The sequence below is a fragment of the Elephantulus edwardii genome, unplaced genomic scaffold, assembly GCF_000299155.1.
Source record: "Elephantulus edwardii isolate Elephantulus edwardi_28Jun2011 unplaced genomic scaffold, EleEdw1.0 scaffold00363, whole genome shotgun sequence".
Classification (NCBI taxonomy): domain Eukaryota; kingdom Metazoa; phylum Chordata; class Mammalia; order Macroscelidea; family Macroscelididae; genus Elephantulus; species Elephantulus edwardii.
The window spans coordinates 1585983-1598451 of NW_006400113.1; the positions used below are offsets into that span (position 1 = coordinate 1585983).

A 12469-nucleotide genomic window follows, 5' to 3' on the forward strand; every position below is an offset into this window, starting at 1 on the left:
TACTGAAGCTATTTCACAATACAGAAAAAAAATGGAATATTCCTGAAGTTATTTTATGAAGCAAGGAAACTTTGACAACAAAGTCAGAAAAAACATTCACAAAAAAAAAAATTGCTCTATGAAGAGGAATGTGGCATCAGATTGGAGGGAGACTCATCAATAACCTCAGTTATGTAGATGACACAACCTTACTTGTTGAAAGTGAGGAGCACTTGAAGCACTTGTTGCAGAAGATCAAGGAATGTAGCCTTCATATGGATTACATCTCAATATCAAGAAAACAAAGATTCTTACCACTGGACCAAGAGTCTGTGTCACGATGGATGGAGAGGATACTGAAACTGTCAACAGCTACATCTTGCTTGGAACATCTTGCTTGGATCCACAATTAACACCCTTGGCAATAGCAGTCAGGAAATAAGTAGACACACTGCACTGGGAAAATTTACAGTTAGGGCCTTTTCAAATTATTGAGGAGTAGTGATGTCAGCTTGAGAACTAAGGTGCATCTGATTCATACCATAGTCTTTTCAATTACTAGCTATGCATCTGAACAATGAATAGGGATGACAGAAAAAGGATAGATGCCTTGAGCTGTGGTGTTGGAGAAGAGCACTGAACATCCCAAGAACTGCTAAGAGAATGAGCAGATATGTCTTGGGGAGGCTGCAGCCAGAGTGCTCTTTGGAGGCAAGAATGATGAGGCTTTGCCTCACATAGTTTGGACATAATTGCTAGGAGGTGCTATTCCTTGGAGAGGGACACGATGTTGGGAGGGGGTGGAGGGTCAGCAAAGGAGAGAGGAAGACCCTCAACAGGTGGACTGACATGGTGATTACAAGAGCATGGGCTCTTGCATGTCAGGAAGTGTAAGGACGGCTCAGCACAGGACTAGGTTCAGATCTATTGTTCATAGTGTCATTATAAGTTGTATTAGACTTGATGGCACCTAACAACAACAAATTGCATGGGAGCAGATTGCCCAGACTTCTCCCGCAAGAGGATTTGAACTGCATGCCTTCAGGATTACAGCGCAGATTATTTCCACCAATTTTTAACATACCATATTTTTAACAAATAGGTCTGTCTTGGAGAGGGTGAAACCAAATGTCTCCTTGGAGGCAAGGATTTTTAAGCTCTATCTATCATACTTTGGGCATGTGGCCACAAGGGACCCAATCCTTAGAGAAGGACATCGTGCTTAGAAGGGTGGAAAGATAGTGTAGGAGAGGAAGACCTCGGATGAGATAGATTGATGCAGCAGCCAGGGAATAGGGGTTGGTGTGTCGGAGTCAGTGAGACTGGCTCAGGACAGGGTAGACTTCAGAGCTACTGTACATAGGTAGGTTCGCTATGAGTCACAGGCGACTCGACAGCACACAACAACAACTTGTAAAAAAGGAAATAGCATTTTCAGCTCTAGTACCTTGAATTACAGAATGAAAAAGTTTTGGCATTGTTGTTGTTGTTATGTGCTGTCGAGTCGCTTGCGACTCATAGTGACCCTACTATGTACAACAGCTCTAAACTCTGCTCTGTCCTGTGCCAAACTCATTGTTTCCGACACACTCATCCCCATCCCGATCGCCACCGAATCAATCCACCTCCCAGAGGGCCTTCCCCTCCTGCGCCTGCCCGCCACCCTTCCAAGCATGATGTCCTTCTCCAACGACCGGTCTCTCCTTACAACATAACCAAAGTATGTCAAACGAAGCCTCAGAATCCTTGCCTCCAAGGAGCAGCCCGGTTTAAACCTCTCCAAGATGAATCTGTTTGTTTTCTTAGCAGTCCATGGTACCCTCAGCACTCTTCTCCAACACCAAAGCTCAAAAACATCAATTCTCCTTCTATCCACCCTGGTCATTGTCCAGCTCTCTGATGCATAACAAGTGATTGCAAAAACCATGGCCTGTACCAAATGCACCTTAGTCTCCAGAGACACACCATTGCTTTTCAGTACTTTAGAGAGATCCCTAACAGCAGATTTTCCCATAGCAATACGTCTTTTAATTTCCTGGATACTGGTGCCAAGAGTGTTGATTGTGGAGTCAAGCAAACTAAAGCTGTGAACAATCTCAATTTCTTCACCATTCATCCTGATTGCTGCCAATTGGTCCAGTGGTGAGAATCTTTGTATTCTTGACATTGAGCCTCAATCCATATTGAAGGCTGCAGTCCTTGACCCTCTGCAGCAAGCGCTTCAGGCCCTCCTCAGTTTCAGCAAGCAGGGTTGTGTCATCTGCATAACGCAGATTGTTTATGGATCTTCCACCAATCCTGATGCCACATTTCTCCTCATAGAGCTCAGCCTCCCGGATGATATGTTCTGCATACAGGTTGAAAAGGTATGGAGACAGGACACATCCCGGGCTTATGCCCTTCCCAATTTTGAACCATGTAGTGTTTAGTTGCTCTGTTCTGACGACTGCCTCTTGGTTTAAGTATAGGTTTCGCATTAGCACGATCACGTGTTCTGGGATTCCCTAAAAACCCCCTCCCACACAGGTAAAAAGCAGAGGAACACTCCCCAACCCCCCACCCCCACAAAGGCTACGCGAAACTCGGTCAGAACGCTTAGAAAGGACAGAAGGCAGGCGAAAGGACAAGACACCTCAGCAGAGATAAAAACCCGCGTACACACAGGTAAAAAGCAGAGGACCTCCCCAAGGCTGCGTGAAACGCTTAGAAAGGACAGAAGGCAGGCGAAAGGACAAGACACCTCAGTAGAGATAAAAACCCTGCCCACACAGGTTTTGGTATTACTGGTCTAATAATCACTAGTGGAAACCCTGAGACAGGCTTTTTAGTCACTCTTCACTCTGGAAGCTATGAAGCCAAAATCACTTCTATGACTCAACTTTCATCCAAATAATAAACTTTTAACGTGATCAGTAAGAGGAACTCTGTTGGACTAGTGATGAGGAGTTCTACCACCAACTCAAGGGCACATGGTTCAAATCCTCCAGCTACTCAGTAGGAGAAAGATGAGCAATCTCCTCCCATACAATTTACTTCCTCTAAAAATAAGCTGGAGCTATGGGTCAGTTCCAACTTGAAGGTACACAATAAGAAGGTGTTCAGAACACACTCCTTAGATCAGTCAAACATATAGGATCAAAAGGGCAACATCTGCCCAGATGGGAAACACAGGGAGGAAGTGGGAAAAGCAGTGTTATAATCTGGGGAATTATAATCAATGTCACGAAACATACAATATGGAGGAATGTGAAGAGAGGAAGAAAAAAAAATTAAAATAATTGCAAATATTAAGATATTCTTACCTGGTTGCTTCATCTAGAAGAAGGATTTTGGGATTCTGAAGAAAAAGAAACAGTAAATTTAATGGAAAAACACAAACTCTGTAGCAACAAGAAAAAATTAAGTATTCATATATGCTGCAAAATGGTGGTGGTGGCTGGATGGCTAGACATTAATTCTGACTCTCAGGGATATCACATGACAGAGCAGGCCTACGTCATAGGATTTTCTTAGATGTAATATTTATGGGAGCAGTGGCCAGTTGTGTCCCATGTGAAGCTGCTGGTTGAGTCAAACCATCAACCATTTAGTCAGCAGTGGGGTATGTAACCACTATACTACCAGGTTGCAGACAAACCACACATTGTACTAAGAAGTCAGACACAAAGGACTGTATATAGTCTAATACCCTTTACCCTAATGGTATTTCTGATCACTCCAAAATGCTCAGAAAAGACAATTCTACGGAACAGAAAGTAAATCGGGTGTGGGCTGCACTGGTTACTCCAAGGGGAACTTTCTGGAATGAAGAAATGTTCTAACATTGCATTGCATGTACCATTTACACAACCTTGTCAAGTTAATGAAAAGAAATTTTATACACTTGAATTTATTTAAATAATTTGTCTATGTTGTTGTGTACTGTAGAGTTGGAGTCAACCCATAGTTGACCCTCTGGCAGGTTTTCAGAGGCAGTTAACTACACAGGAGGTGACTGCCATCCTCTTCCCGCAGAGCAGCTGGTGGCCTCAGACTGTGTGCCTTTGAGATTGCAGAGCAGCTTCTTGCCACTAGGCCACCAGAGAGCTTTATTATATATACTTTTCTTTTTTAAAAAAAGTAAATATCTTATTAGCCAGATTTATTCTGATTTCATTATTAATTCATGCAAGCATGATCTTACATAGTACAGAACTTGAATAGAGCAGTTTGCTCTACTAGTACAGAAGTGATGACCTTGTTCCTGTCCCCAGTAAAGAGTATGATGATAAATATTTATTGCCTGTATCTCTGTAACAAGTCTCAAACATATCTCAGACTGATGGACAGGTGGACTGGTGAATAGGCACACAAAAATGTTTAATTCACTTCTCCCTAGCCAAACAGAGTCCCTCTACTAGGTCTCTGAGGCTGTAAATGCTTATTGAGAGAGGCTGCCCAGCCTTCTCCCTTGAAGGGACTGATGGATTTGACCTGCTTTCTTCTGGTTAATTTTCTGGTTAACAAGCTGACAATAAACAGTTTTCTATATTTCACATACACATTATCTTGAAAATTGTTGATAGCTGCACTCAATTAGCCTGGAATCATGATGACCCCAGAACAACAGAACAGAACAAAACACTGCTTGCTATCAAGTCAACTTGACAACTGGAAAACGATGTAAGTTGGAAGGCTCTTCCCAGGAACCTGAGCTCCTTTCAGTGATCTCTTAGGAATTATGTTACCCTGGGGCTCTCGTGTCCAGCAAAGACCTCATCTCCAAAAATGGCAGCTCCATCCCAGGGACATCATGCACATATGCTGGACATTTCTATAATATACACTTTAATAATATATCTAGAAATACATATTTTAAAAAATCATTTTATTGAGGTATGGTATGTATATAAATTCACCTCAAGAGAACTGTATTTAAAAATACTACACCTAAGCCAGAAAGCCATTACATAGCAAAGGTATTTTTAAAATCTACAGTTTCCTAAAAAATGGAATGCCTTTGCCTTTAAGCTAAAATAGTCCTCTCACAACTCACTGGGGAGCACTTAATGTGTATACTGCACAATTTAGCAGTCAATTACATATTACATAATTGAGAATACTAACTATTCTGGACATTGACAGTCACCATTTCACTAGTTGGACAATATGCTGCTCAGTGAAGGACCACATGTTAAGCTTTTCTCTCTCTGGCATTCCTAGTACCTGGCTCCCGATACCAACAAAATATCTGTTATGTTTAGACAACACACCCTCAGTGAAATCTAAACTATCAACTGTATACATAACCTCCACCTTCCAAAATAGAACAAAAAGTGTGAACAACAACAACAAAAAAAATCCACTCTCATATTTTAGTAAGTTTAAACCAATACAAACACAAACTAAAAATCAACCCAGTCAGTGGCTTACCTTGAGCAGAGCACGTGCAATTGCAATCCGCTGTTTCTGTCCACCTGACAAAGATATTTTTATTTTACCAAAAATCTTAACAAAAATTCTTGGCATTAAGCATTTACGTTAAATCCTGTGGAAATTTGATGGCAACATCTTCCAATCAGTCAAAAAACACAACTCCTGAGACAAAAAACACAACTCCTGAGACATATTTGTTTATTCTTTCAGCATTTTGTGAGATATTCAGTCCCCATCAGCAGGAACTCTGGTGTCTTAGTGGCATGAGGCTGCACTGCAATCCCAAAATCATGTGGTTCAAGGCCACCAGCTGCTCTGCAGGAGAAAGATGGGCAATCTTTTCCCATGCGATTAACTGCTTCTGAAAACCAACTGGAGGGTCAGTCCTGACTCAAAGGTACACAACACACAACAACTTCTCCATCATCAAAATTCAAAGGAATCAATTCTGTCATCTTTATTCACTGTCCAACTCTCAGATGTATACAAAGCAACTGAAAGTACCACAGCTTGCACAAGGCACCACTTAGTCTTTAAACTGACATCCCTAGGGATTCTGAACATGTCTTCATGTGTTTGTTTGCCAACTGAATGTCTTCTTTGGTGAAGTGACTATTTATTTTTATCTTGTGCCTATTTTGTGTTTGGGTTGTTTACCTTTTTCTTGTTGAGATGTTGGAGGGTTCTCTAAATTTTAGGTATGAGTCCTTATCAGATGTCTTGTCAAATATTTGTTTTTCCCAGTCTGTGGGTTTCCTTTTTGATCTGTTGGAGAAGTTTTTTGATGTGCCTGCAATTTAATTCTTAGGTGGTACCATTCATTTATTTTACTTTCTCCTGGTTGTAGGTTTGTCATTATGTGTGGAAATCTGTTCATCCTGAGAATTATGGCTTCTAAGGTTGTTCCTAGGTTTTCTCTGACAAATTTTTTAGTATTTGGTTTTAGTCCTAGGTCCCTAAATCCACTTTGAGTTGATTTGTGTGTCTGATGTGAGAGGTGGGTCTTGCTTGAGTTCTCTGCAGATAGTTTTCCAATTTTGCCAACACCATTTGTTCAAAAGGCTGCCATTTCCTCACTTAACTAATTTCATCTCCTTGTCAAAAATCAGTTGACCATAGGCAAATGAGATGATTTCTTGGTTTTCAGTTCCATTCCACTCTATGTGTCTGTCACTGCACCAGGACTAGACTGTCTTGACCACCACAGCTGTGTAGAAGGATTTGAGATCAGGGAATGAGATGCTTCCTACCTTGTTTTTCTTTTTCAGGAGTGCCTTTACTTATTCAGGGTCTATTTCCATTGCAGATAAGGTTGGAAATTGCCTTTCCCATCTCACTGAAGGATGGAATTGGTATCTGTATTGGAATTGCTTTGAACTTGTAGACTGCCTTTGGTAGAATTGTCATTTTCATGATATGGAGTCTTTCTATCCATTAACATGGTATATGCTACCATTTCTCCAGGTCTCTTTTTGTTTCTTAATGTTTTGTAATTTCTATATATATATGTCTTTAGTGTCTCTAGTTAGATTTGTTCTCAAGTTTTTAATCCTGTGATTAGCTACTGCAATGGGTATTATTTTTCTTAGCTCCATTTCTGTATCTCTTTGTCACTGTAGAGAAATCCAATTTATTTCTGTATGTTGAATCTTGAATCCTGCTACTTTGCTGAATTGGTCAACTGTGGCCAGTAGCTTTCTCATGCAATCTTTAGGGTTTTCTAAGTATACTATCATGCCATTTGCACATAAACATAACTTTACTTCCTCTTTGCCAATTTGGATACCTCATACTTCTTTCTCTTATCTGTGGCTATTGTTAAGACTTCCAATACAGTACTGAATAGGAGAGGTGACAGTGGGCATCCTTGTTTAGTTCCTATTCTCTAAGAGAATGCCTTTAATCTCTCTCCATAGAGAATGACGTTGGCTCTTGGTTTTGTGTATATACTTTTCACTATGTTGAGGAAATTCCTCGCTGCTCCTATTTAGTTGCATGTTTTAATCAGGAAAGGGTGTTGGATTTTATCTAAGGCCTTTTCTACATTAATGGATGGCATTATGTGGTTCTTGTTCTTTGCTTTGTTAACGTGATGAATTACATTAATAGTGTCTTTTGATTCTTGACTGCTGGTGCCATGGATATTGATTGGGAATCTGAGTAAGATGAAATCACTGACAACTTTAATCTTTTCTTTATCTATCATGATGTTGCTTGCCTATTGGTCTAGTAGTGAGGACTTTTGTTTTCTTGATGTTGAAATAAAACCCATAGGGAGCTCTGGTGGCCTAGTGGCAAGAAGCTGCACTGCAAGCTAAGAGGTATGCGGTTTGAATCCACCAGATGCTCTACTGGAGAAGGAGAGGCAATCTCCTCCTGTACCAGTCAGATCTGATTTAGCAGTACACACAAAAGATAATAAAATTTAAAAAAAAAAAAGAAAGAAATATAACCCATAATGAAAGTTGTAGTCTTTGATATTCTTCAATCAGTGTTTCAAGTCCTCCTCACTTTCAGCAAGTAAGGCTGTGTCATATGCTTAATGCAAGTTGTTAATGAGTCTTCCAATACTGATTTGGCTAAAAGGAAAGTTCATCATTTACAACTGAAGCATGTTTCAGTTAAATGCTGTCCTCAAACAAACCATTGCATACCATGAGGGTAAGTAAAGGAAATGCATTTCTTTCCACAATCTTCCTATTGGTGTAGGTATTGGAGTGACTGAAGCACTCAGCTGATGGCTTTCATAACCTCTGAGAAATCCTTGGTGCCAATGGTGCACTAGGAATCTATTGCTGCATACTCTTCTTCTCAGAGAGAATAGCATCTTTGGCTACTTCGCTATAAAGTGAAAGGCATGAGATGATCTCCTTCAAGGAAACTAGAGGGTAGGGAGAGCATGCCACTGACTGTCACAAAATCTTCTTGTACCCTCATGCTCTGTGATTTCACCAGAAGCAGCTTAATCCCTCTCTAGGTGATGTCCAATCTCAAGGTGGAGTTCAGAGATGAAGAGCAGTTAACTTTTACACAGCAATCTCTAGTTCTCTTGGAGTTCCCTGTGTCTATCAAAAAAAGAAGACAATGGGTGACATACACTGAGTCTTGAAAGAACTGAACTTATCAGGCAACAATAATATGCCCAGCAAAACTGTCATTCAAAATTGAGGGTGAAATTAAGATACTCCCAGATAAACAGAAATTATGGGAATTTCTAACTACCAGACCTGACCTACCAAAAACATTAAGAAGAGTCCTCCAAAAAGGAAATAAACAGGAGTAAACCAATAGGAGTCTGCAACCAAGGTTAGTGACATTGAATAGCCACTTGAATATATATCACAACAAAATAAATTATAGGAAATCTAAGATACAAAGTTGAAATAAGCAGTAAAAGGAAATGTGATTAGTTTAATACAGAATTTTTAGACACTGCAGAAGTTAAAGGCAGTTTTGAAAAATAGCATTGTTTAAAAAAAAATAAAATTTAAAAAAAAAAAAGAAAAATAGCATTGTTTTAAATATAGGGCAGTAAGTGTTTAAACGTAGTATACCCACAAAGTAAATAGATCTGCTAATGAAAATTAAGAAAAATGACTCACAATACCCAAAACAGCAATAATTAATAAAAGGGATTTTTTTTAAAATTTACACACTGGACATAAATGGGAACATAGAAGCCATTAACCTCACACAAAAATAATATAGCAAAATTCTTAGATTGGATAAAAATGGAAGAAAATAAGGCATACCCTGAGGGACACAGAAGTAAAAGGGTAAAAAAAGAAAATCAAATGATTGTGGGGATAAGGAATAAGAAAAAAAAAACCCCACAGTAATCTAAAAAACAGTATCAATATTTTTAGCAATATAAGTATCTTACAAATAAACTTGAAGTTGAAATTCGTCAAAACAAAGGACATTATGACAAAGAACCAATCTCCTAGAAAACACAGCAGTTATAAAAATTTACATATCTGATTTCAGATATGTAAATTTCAGAGCCCTGAAATTTATAAAGCAAACACTTAGAGAATAAAAGATTCAAATGCTGTAGACTAACAGTTAACCAGTTAGATCTAACTCAAATGTCTATATATGTCTATGTGTCATAACCAGATAACAGCACTTCAATATATGTTCTATACCACTGCACACTGACCATTCTCTAGAATAAATAAACCATTTTCAGGACACAAAATAACGGAAATACTGAAAAATCAGTGAGTTGTAGAAAAATTTTAAACTAGTTAAAATCTTTGGGACATAGTGAAAGCAGTGCTCAGCATGAAATTCAAGGCTCAGTGCTATACCATTGCTACACTTTTTATTATGTTGACATGTATGATATCTATTATGTTGCCATTTGCACTTGTGAAGCAAAAGCACCGACTAAAATGGCTTTATTTTTAGTTTGAATCAAGGCAGAGACCACGCTAACAGTAGTTAACAAGAAAAATGTAATGCCAGTTTCATTTAAGAATGTAACTGATGAAGAAATAAAAGTTATTTATTTTTTTTTAATTTTTATTTTATTATTTTTGTGTGAGTGTACCATCAAATCAGATCTGACTGGTACAGGAGGAGATTGTCCCTCCGTCCCCGGCAGAGCATCTGGTGGATTCGAACCATGCGCCTCTGGGATTGTAGTTGCAGCTCCTTGCCACTAGGCCACCAGAGCTCCCCATAAAATTTATTTTATTGAAACTTTAAAAAAACCCAAACCAAACATCTTTTTATCCACTTAGAATGGTATTCATAATCACACAGTCAACTTAAAGCGTCTGTTTTAAATTTCCTGTGGTCTCACTGAGAAAGTTTCAAGTTAGAAGGACTGTTGCTGGAGGACATCTAGCCTCACTGCTAACCAACACCCTGATGTAGAGGTATTGTTCTTTGCTCAAACATTTCCAATGATAGAGAACACGGAAGGAAACACACTGCAAAATGTACACTGAGGAACCATATGTGTTTAACTGCAAATTTTATTCCCTTTAAATTCTACTCATTAAAGACATTTCTGGTCTCTGTTGTTGAGTGCAGTTGAGACAGGACTTATAGCTGACCCTATAGTGGGCTTTCAAAAGCTGTAAATTACACAGGAAGAGACAGTCCATCTTTCTCCTGCAGAGAACTGGTAGATTTGAACTGCCCATCTCTCGACTGGCAATACAACTCCTTACCTACTACCAAAAAAACCAAACTACTAAAAAAAATATGGTACTCAATATAAGATGTAATATGCTAGGTGTGATTTGATCATCTCAAGGAATAGGAGTTTGTAAATTCTCCTATTAGTCAGGCACAGTCAGGCAACAAATCTGAACCCAGTTTGTTTTGCACAGCCCTTAAGTTATGGGTGGTAGGAAGCTGCGTTGAAGTCCCAAAGGCACATGGTACGGATGCTCTGTGGGAGAAGGATGAGCAATCCCCTCCTGTGTGATTTACTGCCTCAGACAATCCACTGGAAGGTCAGCTATGAGTCATTTCCAATTCAATCTACACACCAAGCTAAGAAAGGTGGAGAGTCAGAGAAAGAGAAGAAGGCCTTCTCTTGTGGACTGATACAGTGACTGTATAACAATAGCCTTGAGAATATCAGAAATGATACGGATAGAGTAGGATAGGACAAGGTTCATATCTGTTGTTCCTGTGATCTCTAGGAACTGACTGTATCTCAATAGCAATAAATTTGATTTTGAGCTTTGGCTACAAAACATCTTTTGTCAGCTGAGATAAGTTTGCTGTGTATCCCAGAGGCGCATGGTTCAAATCCACCAGATGCTCTGCCGGGGAAGGAGGGGCAATCTCCTCCTGTACAAGTCAGATCTGATTTGACGGTACACTCACACAAAAATAATAAAATTTAAAAAAAAAAAAGTTTGCTGTGGCTAAGCATTCCTCAATAGGAATTCTGGGAATATACATGAAACTGAAAGTGAAGGAGACTAGGGTAGAGGTCGGAAAGTGGTGAGACCAACTCGTTCAAATCTAGAACAAAAACTTGCTTAGAAAATTGCAGAATTCTGCAATATGAAAGTATCAGGGCACTCCTTGGGACAGCTGATGCAAAAAAGCAGTAATAAAAGCATACCTGAAAGGAGAATTCCCTTTTCCCCAACCACAGTATTAAATCCATCAGGAAAATGTTTAATGAAGGTGGCTGCATTGGCCATATCAGCTGCCCTTTCCACTTGCTTGGCAGTCACATGGGTAGGGTCGTCTGCACCATAAGCAATGTTCTCAGCAATTGTACAGGAAAACAAAATTGGTTCCTACAAATTGGAAATAAAATATTATTTACCGTAATTTTCAGAACACTCTTCAAACATCACTAATAATTAGAATGGAGCTTGATACGGTCATTGTTGTTACTGTTATGTGCCATCAAGCCAACCATGACTCATAGTGACCCTATGCACAATAGCTCTGAACTCTGCTCTATCCTGGGGCAATCTCACTGTCTCTGATATATTGTACCTCCATTACCTTAGCTACTGTGTCAATCTATCCTATCTGGGGTCTTCCTCTCCTGCACTGCTTCTCTGTTCTTACAAGCAAGATGTCCTTCTCCAAGAACTGGTCCTTTCTGGCAACATGGCCAAAGTATGTCAGAAGAAGCCTCAAAATCCTTGCCTCCAAGGAACAGCCTGGCTTCCCTCTCTCCAAGATAAACTTATTATTTCTCTTAGCCGTCCATGGTATGTTCCATACTCTTCTCCAGCATCACAACTCAAAGGCATCAATTCTTCTGTCCTCTTCAGTCATTGTCCAGCTCTCTGAGGCATAGCAAGTAATTGCAAAGAGCATGGCCTGGATCAAGCACACCTTAGCCTCTAGACTGACATAAAAAATGTGGCTAGCCTTGAGAACAATGGGAATCCCAGAAGACCAGATTGTGTAAATGTGAAGACTACACTTTGACGAGGAGACTGTCATCAGAACAGAGCAAGGGCACCTGTTGTTGTTGTTGTTATGTGCCATCGAGCCATTTGCGACTCATAGCGACCCTATGTACAACAGCCCTAAACCCTGCTCTATCCTGTGCCAATCACACTGCCCCTGACACACCCAT

The 12469-nt window shown here is 39.7% G+C and overlaps 1 protein-coding gene across 1 annotated transcript in view; it reads right to left on the bottom strand.

Annotated features, from left to right (window-relative positions):
- The window catches only part of ABCB10 (ATP-binding cassette, sub-family B (MDR/TAP), member 10), a 92764-nt gene that overhangs the window by 18347 nt on the left and 61948 nt on the right, over positions 1-12469 (bottom strand). The window contains exons 10-12 of the mRNA XM_006902071.1: positions 11489-11669; positions 5392-5435; positions 3282-3316 (exon numbers count right to left, since the gene is read on the bottom strand). Coding sequence (XP_006902133.1) covers positions 3282-3316; positions 5392-5435; positions 11489-11669 — 260 coding nt within the window. The remainder of the gene's footprint in view (positions 1-3281; positions 3317-5391; positions 5436-11488; positions 11670-12469) is intronic.